The sequence below is a fragment of the Aristolochia californica genome, unplaced genomic scaffold, assembly GCF_029961685.1.
Source record: "Aristolochia californica isolate CCGP_79_NKW_82.1479 unplaced genomic scaffold, dmAriCali1.0.hap1 SCAF_2, whole genome shotgun sequence".
In the NCBI taxonomy this organism is placed as follows: Eukaryota; Viridiplantae; Streptophyta; class Magnoliopsida; order Piperales; family Aristolochiaceae; genus Aristolochia; species Aristolochia californica.
Genome location: NW_027181881.1, coordinates 10272991 through 10300475, shown reverse-complemented (window position 1 = coordinate 10300475; position 27485 = coordinate 10272991). Strand labels below are relative to the sequence as shown.

Below are 27485 nucleotides of genomic sequence, written 5' to 3'. Positions count from 1 at the left end.
TTCTTAGGATACTCTCGCATGCAAAAGGGTTATGTTTTCTACACTCCTACTCTCCAAAGGTTACTTGTGTATATGGATATAAATTTTTTCAAAGACTCTTCATTCTACTCCAAAAATGCTCCTCCAGGTCTCTCCTCTGTACCAGCCTCTCCTCGAGCGTTTGTGCTCCATGCTGTAGAAACTGTTCAACCCCCTAAAACACTGGCTAACACCACACCTGCGGAGTTTGTAGATACCATTGAGGTAAGTCCATCGCCTCCTATTCTTTTTGTACCACAATATGATACTCGACCCGTCACCTTAAGGAAAGAAGCCAAAGCATGCACTAGGCCCTCTACTTCTCACCTCATATCCAATTTTGTATCTCACCATCGCTTATCTTCTTCATGTTGTCAGTTTCTTTCGTCTACCTCCTCCTTCTATGTCCCATAGTCCTGTCAAGAGTCTCTAAGACATCTAGGGTGGAAGGCGGCATTGGAAGAAGAAGTGCAGGCACTTTATGAGAAATAGACGTGGGCTCTAGTTCCTCTTCCACGAGGCAAAAAACATGTCAATTGTAAGTGAGTCTATACGGTTAAACACAATCTGGATGGGTCAGTTTCTCACCTTAAGGCCCGCCTCATTGTCGAAGGCTATACTCAGTGCTATGGGATTGATTATGAGGAAAAATTCCCTTCGGTGGCTAAATTGAACTTGGTACATATCTTATTATCTCTTATTGCTAATTCTTCTTGGTCGGTCTACCAACTTGATATGAAAATGTTTTCCTCAATGGGGATATAAAGGAAGAAATCTATATGCCACAACCACCTAGATTTTTGGTTGAGGGGGAGTTGGTATGTTGATTGAAGAAATCCCTCTATTGTCTTAAACAGTCTCCTCGTGCATGGTTTGATAAATTTAGCCAAGCACTGATACAGGCCTGATTTCACAGATGTTCCATAGATCACTCCGTGTTTCTTAAAGACACACATAAAGGGAAAGTACTTTTGGTCGTCTATGTTGATGATATTGTCTTAACTGGAAGTGATCTCAAGGGCATTCAGAAAACCAAGGAAAAGATATGTGAAGAGTTCAAGACCAAAGATCATGTACTACTTAAATACTTTACGGGTATTGAAGTACTACAATCCAAAATTGGGATTTTACTATCGCAAAGGAAGTATGTCCTTGATCTACTAGAGGAGACAGGAATGATGGGGTATAGACCAGCAGAAACCCTTATGGATTCAAATACAAAATTATCTATAGGCACTGGAGAAGATGTGGATATAGAAAATTATCAAAGACTTGTGGGGAAAATCATTTTTCTCTGTGTAACAAGGCCAGATATATCATATGCACTAAGTATGGTGAGTCAATACATGCACAACCACAACTTAGTCATTGGCAAGCACTAGAAATAATATTGTGATACTTGAAAGGAGCTCCAAGAAGAGGTTTTTCTATAAGAACTATGGTCACTTCAAAATAGAAAGGTTCTCAAATGTAGATTGGACCGGATCCCAGAATGATAGAAAATCTACTTTGGGATATTATACAATGGTTGGAGGGAACTTGGTTACATAGAGAAGCAAGAAGCAGAATGTAGTTGCAAGGTCCAGTACAGAAGTAGAATATTGGGCTATGACATACACAGTTAGTGAACTTCTATGGATCAGGTCCCTTCTCACTGAACTGGGATTCTATATAGAAGCTCCTATGGATCTTCCATGAGAGAACAAAGCACATTAAGGTGGATTGTCACTTTATACAAGAGAAATTCCAAGCCAGCATATTATCTCTCAAACATATTTCCTCACAAGGGCAAGTTGCAGACATTCTCACCAAATCAATCACTCATAAAATCTTATCCACCATTTATGGCAAGTTGGGCATCTACGATGTTTTCTCACCCCTAACTTGAGGGGGGGTGTTAGATGGTGGGTCCAAAACTACCATGCACATACGAGGTGGCATGATGAGTTACCACATGAGGTGGTTTGATGAGTCATCACACAAGGTGGAATCCTCATCACATGAGGTGGAAGATTTGGCAATCTTCCTTGATTAATGTAATTTGATTGATCTTCCTTTGATTGAAGTAATTTAGCTAATCATAATTGATTGAGGAGTTTCCCTAAATATGTCATGGAAATAGTATGAATATGGGTCTTGGTTGAAGCCTTCAATCAAGCTCTCCTCTTCTCAAATTCGTAGAAGAATCTCTCCTAGCCTAAAGTCTTTCTTTTCCCTTTTCTCCTCTCTCCTCTCTATCAAGCTCTCCCTCTCTCTTTGGTCTTTTCTTTTCTTCTCTCTCCTCTCTCTTCTCCCTCTCTCATCTTGCTCGAGGTTTCAAGCATGGGGTTCTAAATTAAACAGAAATGGGGAGGATTAGGTATGTGACTTAACCCTAATCCTCTCTCTCTCTCTCTCTCTCTCTCTCTCTCTCTCTCTCTCTCTTTCTCTCAACCAATCTCTCTCACTCGATCCTCTTCTCCCCTTCTCCTCTTCCTCTCTTCTTCTTGTAACTCTTTAACTCTTCTCTCTCTAGCTATTACTTGTTACATGGGATCCTAAATTCAACAATCCTGAAACACATAATGAGAAGGAAAAAAGTAACAGAAAAGTTTAGTCTTTTGGTCAATTGACTCATCGACATAAGACTCAATGGAAATTAAGGGACAAACAAGACATTAGAAAGTGAAAACGATGGTGAAATGGTGGAAGTACCGATACCTTGAATCCTAGTTTGTGATCCATCTGCAATGGGGACAAAACAATCTAAAGTCCATGGTGTCATAGAGGACAAATTTTCTATTTTACATGTGAGGTGCTCAGAGGCTCGTCATTCAATGATCCATGGTGAATTTCTAGAGTATGAAAGAAAGGAACACATACCATTAGTAACAACTATGGCAGTTGTATTGCTTTGGGGAGCAATTATCATACTTTTAAACTTCTGAAACAATTCATGATCCTCTTTTGATAGAGTCATTCTTCCTCTGGAGGAATTTAAGGGTGATCCACTATTGGTAAATGTAGTAGTGGTTGATGCTTGATTAACCTTGAAGTAAGATGGTTTCCCATGTATGTTCCAACAATTTTCAACTAGATGATTGTTGAGTCCAAAAAAGGTACACTTCCTTTGTAGATAACCAATGTTAGAGGTAGGAGCATTCCCACCTCTACCTCTTCCTTCTCTAGGCATCTTTCTACCTCTTTCTTTACCTCTACCAAAACCATTGTTCCCTCTCGCTTGGGAGAACATAGCTAAGTTTTCCACTTTTTTCTGGTTGACTATTGGACTCCTTAATTGGAATCCGCTGCATGGTTGCACATACATCATTAAAAGAAGGTTTTGTAGCAAAGGTACGTACAAGTGACTTGGCAATATCTAAGTAGGGTGGTAAATTAGCAAGGCATATAGCTGAGACCAGGTCTTCCCTCTACTTTTCGTGTGTGAGAACATCAACTGTATATGGTTGTATAACCTTCTACTCTTATAGCAGCTCTCTGAATTTGGCAAAGTACCCATGAGATTGTCTTTACACTTTGTGTTGCACATCTCCTAAAAAATGTCATAAATCTTTTGCAGACTGTCTAGGGTAGAATATAATTCAAAACATGTGGCCCAAATTGCTTTGGCTTTTGTAGGTGCACCAAATTGTTTGCCACATGTTTCTCAGTACTATTAATGAACCAGTTAATAACTAGTGTGTCTTTCCTCAACCACTTATGGTAAGAGGGCTTATTCACATGCATAGGTGGCTGAGTTATATGCTCAACAAGGTCTTTAGTAATGCACAGTAGGACCGAGACAAGTAAGCAGTTGGGTTTCTTTCTTACTCTCCTTCTAGCCTATTTGCATGGATCATCCTGTCGATAGTAGTATGATCAGACGACTTTGCTTTCCTAACCTTTTCGTTGTCTCGGCTAAATGGATGGATTGCTTTACTTCATCCAATCTTATGGACTTACCTTGCTTGTTGGGTGGAGCTCTCTTGTTCAGTTGAACAAAGTTGCTATGCTAGGCAACTGATGTACTTTTTGGCATGAGTTGTTTACTTTCGTTTTTGTATGAGTTATTAGCTTGATCCTTGATTGGTAGATGGGTAAGGACACAGAAATTTCCTTTGGGGCCTTGCATTGCAAAACATACTTAGTACACATCATGAGTAACTCAAATATTCATTATCATCAGAATTATCTCAATAAGGATCTTGGGATGAACATAGCTGAACTATAACTTTTTTAGTTTCAAATCACCTTTTTAGTGCTCATCATGAATAACTTAAATGTTCATATGTTCAGATTACTAATTGTGTGCATTTAATTTCAAATCAAATTCATAGTGAACTACTTTGAAAAGGGCGCCCAATTCAAGAACCAATTTTGAGTTTTCTTATGAGCTTCAACTTTTAAAGTCAAGTATTTTATGTGTAAGTTAAATTGTAAGTAATATTTGTATGTCCTAAGTCAAGCTTTGTGTAGACAATAGAAAAACCTCAACTCGCTTCTTCATGAAAGTCATTTGTAGTTATGGATTGAGTTTCTAAAATCCCCTTATAGGTCTAGGCTTGTGTAACCTATTATTTGTTGAAAACCTTTTTATAAGTCTAGGTTTATTTGGTGTAATTTACTGCTATAAAATTCCTTAGTGGACCTAGACTTATATAGCCTTGTGTGCTTTTGTAAAAATTCCTTAAGAGGGCGAAGCTATAATTGGCTTTTATGATCTTTGAATTATATGTGTTGTTTGGCTTTAAGTTTGTGGATTCAAGTCCAAAGTGCAAACACTTTGAGAGTAGATACTGCAACCTAAGTTTGAGTTGTGAATCATTATAAATCTTAGTATTGATTGTGTCATTGCTCTTATTTGCATTGAACTTTAATATCAAATTAATTCGCAAATAAAAATTTAAAAAGGAAAAATCAGGTAGCCCACTAAAAAAACTTTAAAAATCGACACAAGAGTACATAAACCTATTCCCCCACAACCCCACCCCATCTTTTCCATGAGACTTATCCGAGTCTACTACCAGATATACAATCACACTACTTCCAGCCACCTGGTCAAGACAAATTAGATGAGCCTTGGTTAACCCAAGAGACCATGCACTCGCATGCAGTCTCAAGACATTGCCCAAGACTGCCAATGTGGCTGAAAAACCTTCTTCTTTCCTCGACAACATCAACATGAACCCTAAAAGCTCGCACAAACTGTATCAATACTCGTACACGTAGAAACTAGAGGCACGTAGGGATCTCGACACACACTAAGGGAGAGCACCTGGAAATTTAAGCTTGGTACATATGCTTGACAGAGCGTTCTACTTCATCAGCTAACTTCGATTAAAATTAACAGCTAAATCCAAGCGCACAAACACTTACCAAAAACTTGACAGAAGAACTTAGTAAACTTTCACATGCACTCCCTCGGCCTTCGTCTCCCGATGATTTTTCGCCCCATCTTCTTCCTCTCTTCTTCGATCTCTCTGCTCCCTCTCGACCTCCATCATAGAGCATGGGAGGCCGACCCTCTGTCATAGAGCCTCTCGGCCTCCCTCTCTTCCCCCCCCCCCCCCCCCGGCCTTCCTCCCTCCTCTCGACTTCCCTCCCCTCTCCCTCTCAATCTCCGTCGCAGAGCACAAAGCCTCTCGGCCTCCCAGTTTCTCTTCTCCCTCAGCCTCCCTCTTTTCTCCCTCTCGGCGTACCGTCGGAGCGTCACCTATGTTGTAGTAGCCCGTTGGCCCGCTGGCCCACCGCTAAAGAAGACGAAGACGATGTTTAATTTTTCCTAAGTTATGAAAAATTAAAACATCGTCATAATTGGTTTAATTATCCAATTAATTAAACCATTAATTTTTCAGTTTTTAATATATTATTAATTAATAATATGTAAAATATATATTATGTTATTGATAAATTAATATATTTATTTATTTATTATGTATTTTTTTGTATTAAAATAGTGAGTTTTAAGGTTAAACTATATCTTATGCTATTACAAAATAATTTTTAATTTTTTTATTAATTTTGTATAATTTATTCTAGTCACATGTAATTATTTTTTAATTTATAATAAATTATAATCATTATATAATATAATATAATTATTTTAATACTACACGTTAAATCACTTATAAGTGTAGTAACTACGTTTATTTTGGTTAATTATATGTTTCGGTATATTTCTATTTAAGTATATTATAAAAGGTTACTCATTCTCTTCTTTATATCATATTATTCATTCGGGGGTACTAACACTGGAATCTGTTTTTCAGCCACTTGAACTCGTCTATACTAATACCCAATACTTCAATTCAAGTTCAATGTGGACTCCCCCCCCCCCCCCCCCCCAAGCCAAACACTTAGTAGAAACTTGACGAAAGAACCTCCCCCCCCAAGCCAAACACTTAGTAAAAACTTGACAAAAGAACCTAGTAAACTTTCTCGAGCCCTCCTCCCCCCACCAATCCAAACACTTTAGTAAAAACTTGACAAAAGAACCTAGTAAACTTTCTCGAGCCCTCCCCCCCATGGCAAACACTTGGTAAAAACTTGACAAAAGAACCTAGTAAACTTTCTCGTGCCCTCTTCCCCCCCGCCCAAGCCAAACACGACAAAAGAACCTAGTGCCCTCCCCCCCAGCCAAACAATTAGTAAAAACTTGACGAAAGAACCTAGTAAACTTTCTCGTGCACTCCCTCACATCAAGCCAAACACTTAGTAGAAAGTTGAAGGAAAGAACCTAGTAATCTTTCTCATGCACTCCCTCACATCAACCCAAACACATACTAGAAACTTGACAGAGTAACCTAGTAAACTTACTCATGCACTCCCATACATCAAGCCAAACACTTATTAGAAACTTGACAGAAGAGCCTAGTAAACTTTCTCATGCACTCCCTCACATCGAACCAAACACTTAGTAGAAACTTGACGGAAGAACCTAGTAAACTTTCTCATGCACTCCCTGACACCGAGCTAAAATTCTACAGCTTCTCATCCACGGATCCGGACATCCGGACCCAGCTCTTATACAATGAGAACTTGAGAGTTTGAAACATGTGCACTGAAGGAGAGAAGAGAGAACAAAATTAGAGTAAGACACATGAAAAAGAAACAGAGATACCAAAAACCGTGAAAGACTGAAAAACAGCATGCTCCTTTTTGTTCCACTTCTCTTATTTATGCAGAGATCTAGATATAAGTAAATTACATCATTATCCTCATTCAAAGTGGAAACCATGAAAGTAAATTAAAAAAGTAAACTTCCCTAGTGTTTTTCACTATAGTAAAAGCTAGCTGCATCCGTCTCTTATCAGCTTATTTTTTTAAGATTTTGCTAACATTTTATATTATGACATCTAGACTGAAATGCAGTAATTTTAGGTGGCCATATTTTAAAATTACGGTTACAACGATGTGCAAGAAAAACAGGCTACAATCAGTCGGGCAGCGCAAGGTAATTTATGAAAGCCTCTGCACTTGGGGCTGAAGCAATGACCTCTGCACGCTTTGCCAACTCGAAGTCTTCAAACTGGAAAGCTGGAGCGCAGGTGCAACCAACTAGGGAGTAATGGTTCTCAGATTCCCTTCTTGGAGCTAGGACAAGTGAACTTCCATTAGAAGAGTATGATTCGATATCTTTGGTAGGGAATGATCCAAACCATACATTTGGTGGGACTGTGTATTGCGGGCGCTGTCCAGCGTCTAAATCAATACCCAAAACAGTAAACTTAATCTGTCCGTCTTCGTGCAGCTCAAACACCTGGTAAGCGTCAAGTAATGGGAGTAAATAAGTCAGCATGTCTGTCAAATATTGACTCCTTTTTTCCTACAATGAAATCATGCTACATAAGAGAATGAGTTTCTGAACTGTAAGAGGTTCTCCAGCATAGAAATGCCAGGTTTCTGCACACGGAATACGATGGAGGTGTGAGACACTCCCGGATGGAAGCAAGAAGTAGATGGCCGTGCTGACTGGACGATCCACCTTGTCTGTAGAAGTAGTTAATTACAAGCAAAAACAAAAAGGTCAATCAAGAGAGAACAACGTTTCATTAAGTAACCAAGCAGAAATCAACCAGTAATAGATTAACTGATAAGCAATTTCTGACTAATCAGTGAGGGAACAAAGCCAGACACATGATGGAAAAGCATTCTCTAAATTCTCCACAACCAATTACAATTTACAAATGGACTCCAGAAGCATGTCCAGGCTCCAGAATTTTCGAAGGGGATTGGTGTCATAACCTCACCGGATACAAATATTAAGGTTTAATTAATTATTTTCCAAAGAAAAAATCAACGAAAACTACTAATTTTGGCACAACAGCACCAATAGCCATGTTTAAGTTAGCGTTGTTGGCCCGATCAAGTGTGATCCCCCAAGGAGATTTCCATACAATAATTAGATTGGGGCTCAAGTGAGAACTTCCCTTTCTAAATTCACAGATCCATATAGCCAACCTTCTATATTGAAGGTTCTAGATATTCACAAAAAAATACAAAAAGAAAAACAAAGAAAGTTACAACTTGCAAATCCACACCTTGAGGGAAAATCCAACCTCCAAACCTTTGAGCATGAATTTGCAAAAGAAATGAAGCTAGAAGTACTAAGGTGGGTGAATGAATTTGAAGAGAAGTTGAAAGAGTAGGAAAATTGATGTATGAGATTTGTCTTTTCAAAACAAAAGGAATTGGCTTCTTCTTTTGGTAACCCTGGACTCTCAGGGTTTGACGGGGTTATCTCGGATCACCTAGGTAACCAGCTTTATTCATAAGTCAGCCCTCTAGGTATCTCAGACTCTACCTCGGCAGAGCTTCACGGCCTCCTCAATGGGCTTTGAGTTTTTTGAGATAAGTGCTCCGGCCCTTTCCATATCGAAGGGGATTCGAAGGTGGTCATTGGTTGGTGCGAGCATGCATCCCCTCCCCCGTGGCGTCATTGGGACATTTTTTGGGAGATTATTGAAAGCGGTTCTTTATTATCTTGTATTTGGTCTCACATTCCGAGATCCGCAAATTTGGCAGCCGATGCGCTTGCTAAAAATGGAGCTACCCTACAATCCATGGTTGTCAGGGACATGCTCCCCTCTTTGTAATTTTTGTAATTCTCTTGTTTAATATATACACATCCTTTTCAAAAAAAAAAAAAAAAAAATTTAATGTGAGCTCATAGATAGTGCCCACCCTATTTATAAATTTACTAAGTCAAATTAGTCATTTTAGAATATTGGAGAATAGTATCAAAAAATGCAAAAAAGTCGTAATAGATTAAGAACAAGCTAAGCATCGATTAAGAACTCCAACAGTCATATGTTTTGAAATTTTAGTTATCTTAATTAATTAAGAGCCATGAAGGCTCAATCAACTAAGAGGGTCTTAATCGATGATGAAGCCTCCATAGCTCTTAATCGATTAAGACAACTTCAGAAAACCATATTCTACTTATGTGACTAGGATAATCTTATCATTTTGCTTTATCAACTAAAAGATTCCAGGAAAGTTGGTTTTGGGTTTCAAATCACTTTTAAACTCTATAAAAACAAAATACTTTCAAAACCTTTGAAACTTATTGGCATAATTGTTCTGGAGGTTATTTTGAAAATCTCATGTCCTAAAGCTTCATAGATGCAAAAACAAGCTTTGGAAGTGACTGAGTGGCTATTCTCTTAGACCTAATTGATGATTTGCTTGAAGGCGTGTTTGCATTTTCCTATTTCTGAAAGGCTATTGCAAAGTTAGTACTAATTAGCCAATGTTTTGGTAACAAAACATCTTTCCCATTGTTATGATAACAAAACTTAAGTTGTGTGAATAAAAAAAAAAACGAAACTAACCATAAATTAATTTCGTGCTCCCCTTAATTTAGGACCCCCTAAGTTCATGTTGTACTTCCCCTTAATCTATGACAATTTCTCTCCCTGTTTTTGTCATCCATTAAAAAGGAATGAGAAGAATAGAACTAGAGATTAAATTTATAACAATCTCTTATCCAAAGAGAGAAGTACATTTTAAGCATAAAAGATAGAAGCATAAAAAAGAAAGGAAACAGATTGCATTCCATTTAACGCACAAAACATACATCACAAGATAAAAAAGAGTACACACCAACAACTTAAGTCAAGACACTAACCTAGGTCTATGGGACGATGATAGATGTAAAATCTGTTGCTGAGGTGGAAGTGGAGGAAGATGCTTGACACAAGCAATCACATGATACAACACATCTTTCATCTGTATTATATCTTGACAAAGTGCTTCCATGCTATGTCTAAGTCTTGTTAGACATTATACACTACTTATTTCAGCTTCAGGGGCCTGTGGGGCTTCTTCATTTCTTCTCAAACTCATATGAATGGTATTCCTCATTAACATTACTTGTTTCATCAACTGTGACCATAGTTTCTTGTTCCTTGCTTGCTTTATCACATGAGGCGTTAATGTCTTGTATCTTTTCCTTTTGTGCTTTTTGAACCTATCCATTTTCATCCTTCTTAACCTTCAACTCACCGAGCTTCACTAGTGACATTTACTTCATGGGCGGCTAAAAGGAATTTGGTAATAATTTGTCCAAAAAGAAGGCTAATCCCCCTCATTTGTTCCATCATGCAATTGATAATGTAGAATCCATAATTGATGCGAAATTTGGTAATAAGAGCCGATAGCCAAAAAATCTCCCATAGTGAGACAAGAGAGAGATACTTTCCTTGCATTGATACTGTGGGTGACAATTTTCATGGTGACCCTGGTTTTCATATCAAGAGCTTCAATTTCTACAATAAGCATTTTTGCCTTGTTGATTGAAAATAGACCTAATTGCTTCTTCAATATTCCTTGGTAAACTTTCTGATAGTGTTGGCCAACCATCTTTTGGATGCACACTTTTCCCTTTGATTGAGTATTTCTATGATGTCATTGAGACCTTCCAAAGTGCATGCATAGAGGTGCCTTTTCACATATGATTTCAGCTTCCACTTTGAATCTTTTACCACATCTAAATTTGAGTAAAAAGCTTTGACTAAGGTAGGGTAGATTAGATTCGGCAAAGAGAGCAATGAGATGTAATTCTCAAATATTATATTGAATCTCCCAATTTCTTTTTGGCAATATGCTTATCAACCTCTGTAGCTGGCACAATAGTTCTACCTATATGGAAATTTTCAAATATAGTTTTCTCCTTTGTGGTACAAAAACTGGATCCAACTCTTTGATCCTTGGATCTCATATGTTAGCTAAAGGCCACGGATATGCAAAATAAGTTGTTGTAATAACTTCTCAATTTGTGTATTTCGACCTAGAATTTGGGGAAATTTTCAATCAAAGTTAAAAACATAAAGAGATGGTAGTTGTCAACTCAATGGTTCCAAACAACCCAATTGTAAAACCAGTGAAAAAAGAGCATAGAAGTCGATTCTTTTCATCATTTGAAACTATAATAGCAACCCCAAAAATTGCATAATGATTCCAAATCCGAGATGAATAGTTATAAAAACTTACTGTTTTTGTTGGAAGGAACAGTCAACTCGTTTTCTTTTCCAATCTTCCTCCAACGGGGCCGATTTAGCTGGAATAAGAGACTAGGAGTTGCCTTTGAGGTTTTAACAAAGATTGCAAATGCCATTTAATCAGGCCAAATGAGGTTTTAAACCTCTCTACCCGATCTTAAATGATTAAGAGTCTATGAGTCTTAATTGATTAAGATAATTGAATTTCTACCTTTGTGTCAGTTCTATAATTTTATTGAAAATTTGCCAGAAATGGGACTCAAATCTCATTCAAAGACTACATAGAGGCAGGTTTCACATGCCTAATTCCCTACGTAATTCCAAGAATAATCAACAGACTCCTAGTAATTTTTTAAAAATGTCAACTAATTATTTTTCAATTGGAATAAATTTAATTCTAACTCTCTTTGGTTGTACCAATTCTCAAATGAAATGGTGTCTAAAGTGTATGTGTTTGGATCAAGAATAGATTAAATTTTTACTCAAACTAATGACACTCACATAATCACAAAAAGTAGAAATTTTGGTAACTAGTCTAGTAGCATTAAATATAACAATGGCCCCACTTACTTCTATATAATTTTTTATCTATGGGTCCACTTGAGTCATCCCAGTCTAATTTCAAAGATGCAATACTTGGTTTCATGTTTTTTAATATTGAACTTCTTACTAAGTCCCTTAGTGTCAAACTAATTTATGAATATATCATTTTCTATTTGGAACACTTGATGTCCAAAGAAGAAAGTGAATTCACCCATCAAATTCATCTCAAATTCACTTTTCATGAATTTTAATAAACTCTTCGCATAGGGAAATATTGGTAGAACCACAGCCATCATCTATATATATTTGAACAATTATCAATTTTTTGTCCATGGTTCCTAGTAAATAAGGTTTTATCTACACTTCCTCTCTTACAGTTATTTTGTTCTAAATATTCACTGAAGTCTTTTATGCCAAGTTCCAGGAGCTTACTTAAACCATATAAGGCTTTTTATGCAATTTATATGCATAGTTTGATTTGTTTGGATCCTCAAAGCCTTGGAGAGGTACCTCTTACATCCATTTGTTTTTTGTGACTAGCATAGGCTAGAAGAATTCTAATTACTTCAAGTCAAGCTACCGGTGCAAAGTTTTCCTCCATTCCCTTCTCTTGGTCTTATCTTTTGGTAACTAATCTAATTTTGTTTCTCACTATCCTAATGGATTCATCAGCCTTATTTCTAAAAACCGATTTAGTGCATATAACTTGTTCATTTTGAGGTCTAAGGAAAAAGTCCAAACCTGATTTTTTTTCAAACTGATTGAGTTCCTCTTGCACTGCCATAATCCAAAATTCATCATTTTCGGCTTTGGCAAAGGTTTTGGGCTCTATTTGAGAAACAAAAACACTATTTGTCATATGTTCTTGAGTTGTCCTTCTAGTACCAACTTCAGCATTAGGCAACATAGGAGTTTCTCCTTGATTATTCAGTTCTTGTGAATTCTCCTCAAGGTTTTGGTCTTGAGTTTGAGACCCCTTGGGATGACTTTGTTTTCTCAAATTGATTATCCACAATTGGAGTTGGGGCTAACTTTGGTGAGTCTAACTCCACAAATTCAACACGTACCAAATACTCTACTCTCGTAGTGGTTTTGTTATAGACTCTATAAGCTTTATTACGAGATGAATAACCTAGAAAGATTCCTACATCAGCCCATGAATTAAATTTACCCAATTTATCCTTTGGTTCCTTAAGAATGACTACTTTACATCCAAAGGTCCAAAAGTAGTTAATGTTAGGCAGCTTTCTTGTGTATGGGCCTAATACTTGGTTAACTACATGACTAACCGTATTTATAACTTCAACCCAAAATCTTTGAGGTAAATTGTGTGCATGAAGCTCAATTAAGATCGTATTTTGTGTGACCTATATCATACTGAGAGCAATAGTTCTCAAAGAGGGAATCGTCAAATTCTCCTTCATGATCACTCCTAATTTTGACAATGGTACATCCTTGTTCTTTTTGTATTCTTTCACAAAGTTTTAGAAAGATAGAAAGGCATCATCTTTATGGACTAGGAAGTTTACCCAAGTAATAATCATCTTCCGCTACCAAGGTATGGCGATTTTCACTTAAGCTTGATATTCGAGTGGGACCAACTAAATCCATGTGAAGTACCTGTAGTAGTTATGTGGTAGAGATTTCATTCTAGAATTTGGAAGAGTTTTGTGTTGCCTCCCTAGTTGGCATGCATCACAACTTTTTTTCTCTCACAAATTTATGATTTGGTAGTCCTCCCACCGAACGTTTTCTAGCTAAGTTGTCCAATAAGTGCATTCCTAGAGGTCCTAGTCTCCTATGCCAACCAAGATTCGTCTAAATCAATACCCAAATATAATGTAGTAGTTGAGATAATTCAAATATGTAGACAACATATAAATTTTTGTTCCTATGTCCTCCTAGCAAGCTTTCTCCTTTTTCATTCTTACTATGCTATCTTTACAAATACCAAACTTTGTACTTCGACACAATACTAATTAATGCCAAACAAGTTATGCACCAACCCTTCAACATAGTAGGCATCTCAAATAAAAGAATTACTTGTATAACTTTTATCGTACCTTTTCCATTGTCTCCAAAAGTTACATGACCTCCATCTTTTGGTGTTAGTTCCACAAACTTCTTTTTATCACTGGTCATGTACCTTGAGCACCCACTATCTAGGACCCACACGTTCTTTGGTATCTTCGCTTGGAGACATCTATAAATGAAGGAAAGAATCATCCCTTCAAGGCCTCAATCAAATAGGTTCCTTAGGGAAACCATTACCAATTCTATTTTCCTTGGGTATCCAAATTTGTCTACCCTTTGATTTTTGGGTAGTCCATCGTTGGCTTTAACTTTGGTAACCGTTCCTAATTTTACAAATGCGTGCATAATGTTTTATTTGATTGCATAATTGACATCTAATATGGGGCATGTGTGTGGTTTATGTGAGGTTCTTTTCTTCACGTTTTGGCACCTCCTTGGTACACTCTTTTGAGTGTGATATTTTTTAGCTTTTGATCTAGCTCAATGCATCTCTTTTCACACATTAATCTATCACATGCTAAGGAATTTATCAATTCTTATTACTATAAAGCTTTAGCAATTTGATTATCATTTTCTTCTCTCAGTGTAACTAGCTCATTTTTTAATTTAACTATTTTAATTTTTTTTGCATCAATTCTATCTTTATATTTATTCATGTTTTTGCCTGAATTTTCAATTGTTCAAATTCAAGTTTATATTTGGAACCATTTACCACTTTCGATGTAGTAAAATCATCATCTTCAAATGCCATTAGTCCAACATTATTCTCACTTCTTTTGGATTGAGCCGTCCCAACTTGAGGCCTTTATTTTCCATTGATCTTTTCTTGTAGATGGCGAGTTCTTCTTGAGATTTAGACATTAATGTCTTCTATACCCTGACTTTTCACACTCATAAAATCTTTTTAACAAATTTATCTTTTTTCACTTTCATAGTTGCCTCTTCTAAAATTCTTCTTCCTTCTCTACATTTTTTTTAATTGCCTTGATATATAACTAATTTCACCTAAGCTTTCTTCACTAGTGCTACTAAATTCACTAGGTGTCAATTGGGCCTTCAATGCTATGTTGCTTTTTAAAGGCTAATATAATACCTAGTGGTTTTTCTAAGTTCACCTTCCTAAAGTTAGCATTTTCTCTTATAACAATCTTCCTCATATCTCATGACAAGGGAAGAGCCTTGAGGAATTTATCATTCCTCCTATATAAAGAGATTTTTCCCCTAGAATGTTAAGCTCGTTTATTATATGTCCAACCTATAACTCATTTCAGCTACGGTTTATCCCAACCTTATTTTAAATTTATCATATTGGATAACTAATAGGATAACTCTTAGAGTTTTTAACTCTCTCATTACCCTCATGAGTTACTACTAGTTTATCCCAAATTTCTTTGGCAATTTTACATGTGAAGACTCTAATGAATTCGTTAGGTGTTAAGGCACATAGAAGAAGATTTGTGGCTTCTAAGTTTATTCTAAATTGTTTTTGGTCATCTTTGGTGAGTTCACTAAACTCCAATAGTTTCTTTTATTCGTTTACGATCTTGTGTGGGTCAAATGGTCCTTCATTAGTCACATACCAAATGTCTCAATACATGGATTGAAGGAAAACTCTATGTTTACCTTGCAACATGCAAAGTTAGTTATATTGAACATGAAGAGAATCTAGACTGACCCTCAGAAAGGAGTATTTTGTCTTATAATGCCATTGAATCGATGTGCCCTAGTAGTAATTACCGTCCAAGAACTTTTACTCAAGAAAATTTCACTAAGCTAATCCTACTAGAAAATACAAAGAGATTCATGACTCTATTAGGCCCAAATAGGTGTGATCTCCAATTGCACTATACTCAATCTCTCTCAAAGAAAATTCTATATAACAACTAAATTTCAGCTCTAGTGGGCACTTCCCTCTCTAGATTCACTTAATTATATGCTCTTTCTCTACGTTTCTTAGAATGCTCATTATATGTAATCTCTTGCATCACAATGCCAATTGGAGCTGTGCTCTGCTCCAATTTCTAGATTTCAAACTGACTTTACTTTTTCTTCAGCAATGACTGCATGAAAAAAATAAAAAATTGACAGATCTTTTTTCACCTTCATGCTTCTAGTGCATTAAGTGGTTTTGCAGACAATATATTCATATTCACAGACTTGTAACTACTGCTAATTTTTCCCGTTAAAATATATAGTTCATAAGTATGACTTCCTAAGTAAACATGAATTAATAACAGAATGGGTATGCAAGACGAAGTAAATATAAATTCCCTAATAACTACAGATATCCCCTAAATCTGGATGAAAAGTACCGCCTTGAACCTCTAACTATGAGTAAAAAGCCAGGGTGTATGTAAAACTAAACCTTTATATCGTCGCCCATGCATCGAAATAAATTCACACAATAAAGTTACAAAATAATCTTAAACCGAATTCAAATGCAGAGTCGGCAAACAATCTAATGAGCATCATAACAGCATCGCCAAAATGCTCAAAACAACAACAACAACAAACAATAATAATAAACGGCTGGCACTGCTGGCAAAATCGCATGTCTGATCCACAAATAATAAATAGAGATTGATGGCAAAGACAAAGAAAAAAAGATCGCTCAGCCAGATGAAAATCCAAACAGAACAAAAGACCCAGAAAGGCCGATACGGAAATCTCAGCTCAAGAAACTTCATTAGCGTAGAGCTTTTAAGGAGTATGCGCATATGCGTTAGATAGATAAGCAAGAAAAATGAACAGTATCGCTTAAATTGCTTACAACGTGACGGAAGCTGAGATTTGGAGAGATTAACGGAAGAATCCCTAAAACTTTCGAAGTAATATCCTCCTTCTGGATGAGGCATCAGATTCAACAGCGCCGCAACCTCTGAAGCTCTTTTCGCCATTCCACGTCTTTGCCGACCTCCAGACAAGGAAAACGCGCAGGCCGAGATCGAGTTCGATGGAAGTCCGATGCGTCCAGGTGAATTATTCAGACCGTGCGAGCTTTGACTGTAAAATTTCGATCATTTCGTTTACTATGAGCTTTACTGTAAAATTTCGATTATTTCGTTTAATTTGAGAGGCGGTAGACAGCAGTGAGGGGTATAAACGGATACGATCCCGTCCTTATCCTGGAATTCCGGATCCAATACGTTTTCTGGAAAACGGGTAATTATCCGAACTGGGATATTCGAATCCGATCCATTCGGATAATTTTCAGATCCGAATTCCTGTAATAAATAGAATTTTAAAAAAAATTAAATCAAAAAAATTATTTTGATAACTTCTCGTGACGTAGAAGTGACGTCTTGTTTGATTCTTTGAACAGAGTCAACTTGCTGTCCTGTTTGAGACTTTGAATGGAGTCGGTGTGCTGGAGTGTAAGGAAGTGATGTCGTCATGGTAGAGGAGAAAGAAAGCGGTTCTGATACTGAGAGAGGGGTTCGGTTTTGATTCCGGATCCGAACCTTAGTATTCCGATTCTCAATCCGAAAGCTTTTATTTCAGATCCAGATATCTAGAAAACATATGAAATATCTTAATTTTCACATCCGGATTTGGATCGGATTAGGTTAAAGTCCAGATCCATTTACAGCCAGACTTTGCACCCAACTTTTTCTTCATTTGAAAATTTGTTTATTTATAAGAATACATGTCATCCTTATTTCTATTATTGTTATTGTAAATTAATAAAAATAAAAAGTCACCCTTTTTTACTTGACAAAGGATGTACTTATGTCTATTTTAAGCTTAAGTGCACTTAAAGAGATAAGGAATAGTACTTTCTTCAACAAAAAACTTTCAACAATAAAGCATTTCGCCTACCGAAGGCGGATTTGATAACAAAATATTTTCTTTGATAGTTGTTGTTTATTTTATTACCTAATAATGATCAATGTGATAAAGCCATTGCGTACATCAACAATGGAATTGACAGGGAGTTTTTTAGCCTCCCATACAGATGTTTTAATAGTTAGTGGTATCTTAGCCCACATATGATAGTTCTTATCATCTAATTTGATTGTAGTGATTCGCTTTATCTAAATATTCATGGTTGTTCATTTGTCATCAATTGGGTTCCTAACTTCCATGACTCTACGCGAAGACAAATTTTTACTCTTTGTTCACACACTCTTAAACTCAACTATCAATGGATTTGCAAAGACTTCCTCTGTGATTTCCGAAAAGATAACAACAATGATAGAAATACGATCTTATCAATTAGGTCCAACAGTTAATGTTGAAGCAGTATAGCAGAGTAATCAACCAATCGGATAACTTGATAGTAATCAACATGCATCCGGTAGAGGTTACGACTAAGAAATAAGGAAAACTAGAGTTTCCCAATGGACAGCAGTAGCGGAGATACGATTCAGAGTCAACTCGAACAATAGTAATACCAGAAAGATAGGATCAGAAATACCGAAAAAACACAAATCAGCCAACAAATAGAGGAACCAATGTCTCCTTCTTCCCCACGATGCAGTAACGATCCGACAGAGACAATTTTAGATGATCAGCAACGCAGTGACGGAACAAAAAACTAGTCGAGATAGTTTTAGCTTGCCAATGGAGAAGTAATTCCAGTCAGAGAAGTTGGGAGCGAGAATCGATAGTAGTAACTTTCTACAATTAAAAAAAAAACTGGGACTGAAAAGAGAAAAACAAGTATAGAAACCAAAAAGAGAGAAAAAAGGTAGATACTAACCTAAACTACTAGAGATAATAGATTAGAAAAGGATTACTTTATCTCTACGAGTTGACCGAGTCAACTCACAGAACCTGCTTTGATACCAAGTTGAATTTATGAAAAAGAGAAAAACTTCATTGAATTGATGTAATCAGAGTACACGAACCCCTATTTATAATAGAGGAAAGTAGTAGAGTACAATTATAATTAAACTACCTTTGTCCCAATTACACCGAAAGTCTAACACTTATAAGTCATAGCATAATGAAATAACTCAACATAAATAGAAGACGAACATAACTAAAACACCTTTAAACATGAGACTCTCCTATGAGACCACCTTCTGCGAGACTCTTTTAAGACTCCTCCAGATTAATTTTGGCTCTATGAGAGTGCTTTCTATCAGAGTCATGCAAGAGGCTTCTATATCTTCTCTTCAACAAATCTAGAAGGTGGCCTTTATTTTTTGAAAAACTCATTTAAACTATAATTGTAGAACTGAATTAACTTAACAAATTTAACCAAGTATGGCTTTTGGGGAGTGACCAAGTTTGACTCAAGAAGGAGATAAAAATTAGTTACTCTATGAACATGATGATTTGGAAAATTTAACAAATAATATCTTCAATAAGAAATTTTTGGATGAATCTTGGAAACTTTCTAAAAACAGACTTCTCATATAAAGCAATTACTTTTTAACACAACTTGACCAATTTGGAAAGAAAATATTCAAGAGATAAATTTTGGAATAAGGCAGGTTTTGGACACTAATATTTGGAATTTAAAAAGAGAAAAAAAGACTATCTAATTCAAAAAATTTAGACTTAGTTAAAAAGGAAACTAAACTTATATAGGGAAAAACTTCTCTTGTGGAAACTAATATAATGTGAGATCAAAGAAAGAAAACTTTTAAGAAAGGAAAGATAGGATGCTAACATGACCTTTGATTATTCTAATGTAAATATCTCTCTCTAGAAAGATTGGATTGAGAAACGGTTTTATGATAGAAAGTAGACTCACATAGCTTTCCTTGGAGATATAATTCTCGATAAAAATTTCCATTCATGTTGGTGTAAACTGTTCAGAAAGTTGAGGCTTTTTACTGCAACTTGAAACTTTTTTTTCTACTTGACCTTTGCTACTTCAGATATTAATTTATTTATCTTTCTAGAAAAATCTAATATCAACGATTCTTTTTGAGATAGAAACTAGACTCAAAGATCTTTCAAAAGGTATATAATTTTCTATATTAAATTTATGTTAAGAGAGTGAAACATCCAATGAAAAATAGGAAAAACAAGAAGTTTCTCGTTTTCTTTTTCTTTTGCTTTTTCTTCATCTTCCCCCCTTTCTTCTCCATCTTGTTCTTTTTTTCCATGTCAAATATTTTTCTGCTTTGATACCATGTTGATTTTTAGAGCCAACACATAAATACAAAAGATCTTAAGGGAAGAAGAGAAGAGAGGTATTCTAGCTCTTGGGAGAGAGAAGAAAAGAAATCGTTGGAGAGAAAGAACAGGAAAAAGAGATATGTGTAAGGACGAATTTAGAAGAAAGGAAACAACAACACGTTGATTGAAGGAAGATCACATTGATTTGTATAAAAAAAGTCTAAACACCAAGATGACACCATGCATGAAGACGCGCATGATTTTTTTGTTTCTTTGTTAAGTGTTTTGAAAAACTATATAAACCCATGTAAACTCATCTCATTCATTCAAAAAAAAAAAAAAATGTTGATCTTGTCTTCTTCACTTGGTGTAGTTCTTGTTTGTCAATTGCCTTGAAGCCTCTTCTCTTTACATTGATAGTGGCTTGAGTTCATTTACAGTCATGGTGGTTTGAATTCTTTCCACAACCTGTAAGTTTATAAACCCAATGGAGACATGGTGCATACTTCTTTAGTGGATTTATTTATAAAGGAAAAAGAAAAGAAAAAAATCTTAGTACCCCATTAAGTGACACGTTTTGCATGGTCAATTTTGTCTAGGAGCCATGTAAGACTATATATTCTCTTCACCTACTTTGCTCTCAACATCCATTATCAAATAGTTTTGAAGACTTCGATCAAAACCTTTTAAACATTAAATAGCAAGTCTTACAACAGACTTTGCATTACTTTTGACATTTATTGCACTCCCTTCTCGCTCTCACAAACAAACACACCCAACAGCGACATCTCTTACACAGACGATGCCTCAAACCTCAAACATGGTTACGCATAGTCATATGGGTTGGCTTGGAGATGACCCTCGATAGCCTTAGTCTGGCCCAGAACTCCTCCAATGATGTTCTCGGCTTCTTCTTGGCTCAGTGGACCGTTGCCAAGGGTGTCATAGTCCATCTTCACAGTCGTCTTGGTACCCCCTTCACTCGTTGCCTCCATTTTCCTCTCGATGATGCAGGACTTCAGTTTGGTTCCGACGCCCCTTCCTTCCACGAGACCGAACTTAAAGACATAATTCTCGTTATCCATGGCTACAATTCGGGTTTTCACATATTTAAGTTCCTTCAAACCAGAATTTGTCGACAAAAAAACATTAAATAAAAAGGTCGCAAAGAGTTATAATGATAAACAAATTGACCTTCACCAAAGTTGAATTGTGTCACTGAGCCCACTCCACCATCGCCTTCTAGGAGCACAATGCTAGCTACCTGGTTGGGAATGAGCTTCGGAATCAAGTTCTGGGTGTCCATGGAGGCCTTCCATAGCCTAGTAGGAGAGACTGGAGAGATGAAAATTTGACTATAACTACCAGCAACCATGTTTAAGATTTGTGGGTGAGATGAGAAAAATAGGAAGGAGACTCGACGAGAGGTTGTTATGAGCTTTGTTGAGAAAAGCACGGGCGGAGACGTGATATTTATGGACCAGTGTGGGAAGCCATTATCGGTATTCTAGTGAAGAACGTGTTTTTCTATGAGAATTAGAAAATGGGTAGGGCGGATGCTAAAGACTCTTATCACCGACTTGGGCAATAGAAACAGCCTTAAGATCAAGGTGCATCAAATAAATTAGCTTTTGATATCCATGGCTATGCGCAAGGAAAAAGAATATAAGATATTTGAAATGGATGGGGACGATCCCAAAGGACTTGAGATAGGATTCGTGTTCCTTCTTTAACTGCAAAACCTTTCCGCGCTTATGTACAAGTTGATTGTCAACAATCCTATGGAACCACGTCTTTTTTCACTTCAAACATCACAAAAACTGATGAAGGGTTGGATAAAAGATGAATATCTCTGCTCATGATTTCTAGCTACCAATTTCTTGGCAACCAATTAGAAAATGTTTTTGAAAGATCTTTTAAATTATAGGATATTCTTTTATTCGGATAACTTCTTAAGAGGCATCTATTATATACATAACCATATCTTTCCACTTATTACATACATAATCTCATCTTTCCACTATATAGTTTTAAATTTGACTAATTGTAAGTGGCTTTTATCTAATAGAAAACACTGTCTATAGTCTTTCAAGAGGTTCTATCAATTACCTTTTGGTAACAAATTTCATTGGTATCACCTACCAAGGTTTGATTGGTATCACCTACCATATCCTCCTTTGTATCACCTACCAAGGTTTGATTAGCCTTTGTCAAATCTGAGTTGTCGTTGACATTATAACATATTTCTCCATAGTGACCATTTTTTTCATAGTAACTCCTTTCCTTGTAATAGCAAGTATCAATAGTGTGATCATATCTCCCACAATGAATGCATTCTTCCCACAATTTTTTCATGCTTTTGATTAGCCAACTAATAATCACAATGGTATCATTTTTAACCATTTACTATAAAAAATGTCTTCTTGATCAATAGGTGGTCCACAGTTGGTGAGATGACCAAAAGAAACCTCGAACCGATATGGACCAACTCATAAAATTTGATATCATTCGTAAGGGTATTGTGGTAAATCTAAGTATATCACCTTTGATACTCACATTATCTTTAGCCATAATAGGCACTTCAACGAAAAATAATTCTCCAAAAAATTCTAATCAAAATATCCAAGTAGTATTCTTCAAACAACATGGTGCATAGAGAAATTTAGCATTGAGGCTAAACAATAATTATTCTGATTTTTTTCTAAGTAAATAACCACTCATAATAGAATCAATATGAATCTTCTATATCAGGGGAATCTTATTCCCACAAAAAAAAAAGTTTCTAACAATCTGATCATGGACTAGTCTCGGTTAACAGAAATTCCAAACAGACAAAATTGCTTTGATAGCTTCTTCTAGATCGAGAGGCATTCATATCCACAATCTCATAAGATGAAAAACATTCACATACTCATCTTTAAATCATCTTCTAAATCTAGAAACAAGGAACTTATCGCACATTTTTTTATCTTCCTTCACAAGGAGCCTTCTATGAGTGGTGTTGATCATATATTCTTAGAGCATTCCTTTTAATGTAGGGATCCTAAATTTAATGTTTTGATGCCGTGTTGAATTTAGGATCCCTTTTCCAATATTCCGAGTAAGGGAAGAGAGCAAAAAAAAGGAGAAAAGGAGAAGAAGGCTCTCGGGCAGAGAGAAAAATATAAGAGGAACAAGGTGTGTACCAAGCAAAGAGAGAAAGAGATTTACTCAAGAGAGAATAGTAGAACTTGATTAATTCTGAATTAAAACACCTTTATTTATAGTAGAGGAATTGATGGAGTGCTTATACAATTAACCTTTAAATCTCCTAATTACATTCCAACTCTAACTCTCTAAGATAAGTCTATCATGAAAGGATAACACAATCTAATAGAGTTCTAATATATGTTGAACTATAACTCTTCTTCAAGAACGTGGACATAAGGGAGGAGGCTAGCTTATGGCCTTATCCCTTTGGGTCCCACATGATCTTCCAGCTCATATTGATAAGATTCCAACTCGTGGTATCTTTGTCGGTCTCACATGATCTTCAAGTCTTCTAAGTCATTTAAGCTTGTGCTTCTTATCTTCTTAACTCGTGTTAGCTTGGGTGAGGACTCTTCTTGGCATCCCATATCCTCATGGTGGGTCCCACCAGCTCGTGCACCATGGTGGGTCCCACCAGCTCGTGCACCATGGTGGGTCCCACATTGTAATATGGGCAAATACCAAAGGCTAGTAGGGAAGTTGATTTATCTCACTATTACTAGACCGGATATCTCCTTTGCAGTTAGTGTTGTTAGCCAATATATGTATAAATCTCAAATTACTCACTGACAAGCTTTGGAAAGGATCCTCAGATATTTGAAAAAAGCTCCAGGTCAAGGGCTCTTATATAAGTGACATAGTCACATCAATATTGAAAACTTTGTAGATGTTGTTGGCCCAGGTGGCTTCTCAAGTTTGGAAGGTTTGAGATTCTCTCTTACATGGATTGGGTTTTGCGATTTTCATGACTTACTAAACTCCAATCTTCAATGTTTTGCTTCTTCTTTCTGAGGGTGTTTCTTCAATGTTAGAAGATAGGACCAAGCCCACACGTGTATGGAGAAGGCCCACACATCCAAGAATGGTGACATGAGGTGTCATCTCATAAGGATACTAGATTCTCTCCATTGATTTTGTAATCTTCCCTGGATTGATGTAATTAGGGAACCTAATTGATTGAGAAGTTTCCCTAAACATGTAATGGAAAAAGTATAAATAGGAGTCTTGGTTGAAGGGATTTCAATCAAAATCTCCTCTTCTCACAATTCTTGGAAGAATCTCTCTCCTAGCCTATAGGCTTTCTTCTGTCCTCTCTACCCGAGCTCTGTCCCTTTGCTCTTTTCTTTTCTTTTCTTCTCTTCTCTTTCCCTTATTTCCTCCCTCTCTCATCTTGCTTGAGGTTCCAAGCATGGGGTCCTAAATTCAACATGGTATCAGCACATTGAATTTAGGATCTTCTCAAGTTTATGATCAAAGCTTATCATAGAAGGCTCTTTGTGAAACAAGATTGAAGCTTGTTGAGATAAGTTTTTCATTCTTGTAAAGGGGAGTAATCCATAATTTTTTAATTTAATTAGTTTCCTATAGTTTGAACTTATGTTTGAATGTTTATTAAATTTTATTTGAGAATTAATGTTTATCGAATATTTGTTTTCTGAATTTTTTGAGTAATTAGCTAGTTAGGGCAGGATTATAATTTAGGTTGGATTCTGGTATTATAATCTGATCTTTTTCTTTAACTCTAGGCGCCCGAGAGGGGCTAGACGTAAGGATTGAGAATCCGGGTTTGTGGTTACATGGCACTCAAGAGAGGCACGAATCACGGTAAAATCCAGAGTTGACGTTTCCTATTGTGCAAGTAGTTAATTAGATCATAGCTTGATAATTTAGGATATAATCAGTGTTTAGTTCAGATTAATTCATCATATTTGGTTAGGCTAGTTGACTGAAGAATACACAAAATTCAGTCCTCCCTATGGATATGACCCTCGCTTCCCGCTAGATTACATGAATGATTTGTACGCTTGCGAGGTATAAAAGCCGATGTAATTAAATTTCACACCAAGTTTTTGGCGTCGTTGCCGGGGAGGCATGTATTAAGTGTATTTCTTTGTTCTCCGTGGTCTTAGGTTAGATTTATTTTTCTGCTTTCATAATTTTATGTTTTTATTTTATCTTGATGATTTTATATGGAGTTATTTTTATTTCTTCTAGTTAGTTCGTATTTTCAGTAGTTAGTTTGTTAACATAATTTGATAGTTAGTTTTGTTTCTTTTTGTGTTTTTATGCATGGGCGTCACTCCCTAGGTGAACCATTAGCTCCCTTTGTTGAAAAGGTAGAACATATTTGTAGGAAAACACCAGAAGTCAAGTTAGGAGCTACCATGGCCAATCAGGGTGAAGCATTACAGTTACCTGCAGCAGGTGACCGTAGAGCTTTTAGGGATTATTCTATCCCATCCAACTTCAAATCACCTTCTTGCATTATATTGCCACCCACTACTGCTGCCAGTTATGAGTTGAAACCGGGTGTGATCCAACTCCTCCCTACATTCTATGGGTTGTAGAAGGAGGACCCTTATTACCACATCAAGGAATTCTTAGATATCTGTGCGATTTTCAAATTCCAAAATTTCTCAGATGACTCTATCCGGTTAAGACTTTTTCCATTTTCACTTAAGGATAAGGCCAAGTCTTGGCTTAATTCCTTAGAGGTAGGCAACATTACTTCATGGGACACATTAGTCACTAAATTTTTGTCCAAGTACTTTCCCATCCAGAGAACTACAACCCTCAAGAGAGAAATCTCCAACTTTATGCAGTATGAAGGTGAACACTTTTATGAGGCTTGGGAGAAATGGAAGGATTTGATCCGTAGGTGTCCGCATCATGGGTTTGAGAAATGGCATTTAGTGTAATACTTTTATCAAGGTCTTACACCCCAGATTAGATCCATGGTAGATGCAACGAGTGGTGGGAGTTTGATGGGTAAGAGTGGTAGTGAGGCGTGGGACTTCTTTGAAACGTTGAGTGATCAATCTCAACAATGGGGTTCGTCATTTAATGTTAATAGGCCATGCTCATGGCCAAGATTGAGGGGTTGACTAGAAAGATTGATGCCCTTATGGTGTCCAAGAGTTCACCTGCTCCTAACCCATCTACTGTCTGTGCCATATGCTCTAGTTCATCTCATCCCACACAAATGTGTCCATCTAGTTCATCATACCCGGAGCTCATTGAGGACTTGAATGCAGTCCAAAATTTTCATAGACCAAACCGGAACAATCCTTTTTCAGAAACATATAATCCGGGTTGGGCTAGGCACCCAAATTTCTCATGGTCCAAGGGCCCACAGGTTGGGGGTCCTCTAGGGTTTACTCAACCCCAAGCTCTGCGCCCACACTTTCACTCAATAGCTATTGATTCTGCAAAAACCTTCACTTGAGGATACACTTCAATTATTCATGCAGAATACACAGTCCTCCATTGCTAAACTTGAAATGCAAGTGAGTCAGTTGGCCAGCCACATGAGTGAAAAGGCACAAAATAGACTCCCGAGTCAAACCATTCCTAACCCCAAAAGCACACATGAGAGTGGGTCGAGTTCCAATCCCCACCACGAGCAAGCCAAAGCCATAACCACCCTTAGGAGTGGTCGTGAGTTGAACAATGGGGTAGGGACCACTAAGTCTAAGGAGTCAAAGGATGACAATGGGGACAAATCATTGAGTGAAGAACCTCCAAGTTCTCCACCAATAGCCAGGTAGATCCCTAAGCAAGTCCCACCAGCTCCTTATCCGCAAAGGTTATCGGGCCCACCTAGGAAAGGAGATAGCATGCATGAAATGTTGGAACTGTTTAGTAAGGTTCACATTAACATTCCACTTCTTGATGCTATTAGGAAAGTCCTTGCTTATGCCCGATTTTTGAAAGACCTTTGTACATAAAAGAGAAAACAACATGTTAACAAAAAGGTTTTTCTTACTGAGAATGTAAGCTCAATTCTGAATCACAAACACTCCTCCTAAAGTTAAAGATTCTGGATGCCCCACAATTTCATGTGTCATTGGTGAACATACCATCCGGAGAGCTCTTCTTGACTTAGGGGCAAGTGTGAATTTGCTTCCTTTTTTTGTGTACCAACAATTAGGTTTGGGGGAATTGAAGCCTACCCCCATCATACTTCAACTAGCTGACCGTTCTATCAAGATACCACGAGGAATAGTTGAAGATGTTTTGATAAAAGTGGTTCCCGGTTGATTTCATTGTTCTTGATACAGACCCTGTAGTCAATGTGACCAACCA

The 27485-nt window shown here is 36.8% G+C and overlaps 2 protein-coding genes and 1 non-coding gene across 3 annotated transcripts; all 3 read right to left on the bottom strand.

Moving 5' to 3' along the window:
• Positions 1 to 7131: 7131 nt before the first annotated feature.
• Positions 7132 to 17106, bottom strand: LOC137956965 (uncharacterized protein YML079W). The gene is made up of 3 exons (XM_068804644.1): positions 16846 to 17106; positions 7865 to 7986; positions 7132 to 7756 (listed from the first exon to the last, which is right to left on the bottom strand). The coding sequence occupies exons 1-3, from the start codon at positions 16970 to 16972 to the stop codon at positions 7433 to 7435; spliced, it is 573 nt and encodes a 190-aa protein (XP_068660745.1). The 5' UTR covers positions 16973 to 17106; the 3' UTR covers positions 7132 to 7432.
• Positions 17107 to 20974: 3868 nt separating this feature from the next.
• On the bottom strand, positions 20975 to 21525 carry LOC137954861 (pathogenesis-related protein STH-2-like). Its single transcript, XM_068801765.1, has 2 exons — positions 21415 to 21525; positions 20975 to 21268 (listed from the first exon to the last, which is right to left on the bottom strand). The coding sequence occupies exons 1-2, from the start codon at positions 21523 to 21525 to the stop codon at positions 20975 to 20977; spliced, it is 405 nt and encodes a 134-aa protein (XP_068657866.1).
• Positions 21526 to 25969: 4444 nt separating this feature from the next.
• Positions 25970 to 26076, bottom strand: LOC137957418 (small nucleolar RNA R71). Its single transcript, XR_011113385.1, has one exon. It is a non-coding gene; the product is annotated as a small nucleolar RNA R71 (small nucleolar RNA).
• Between the last annotated feature and the right edge of the window lie 1409 nt (positions 26077 to 27485).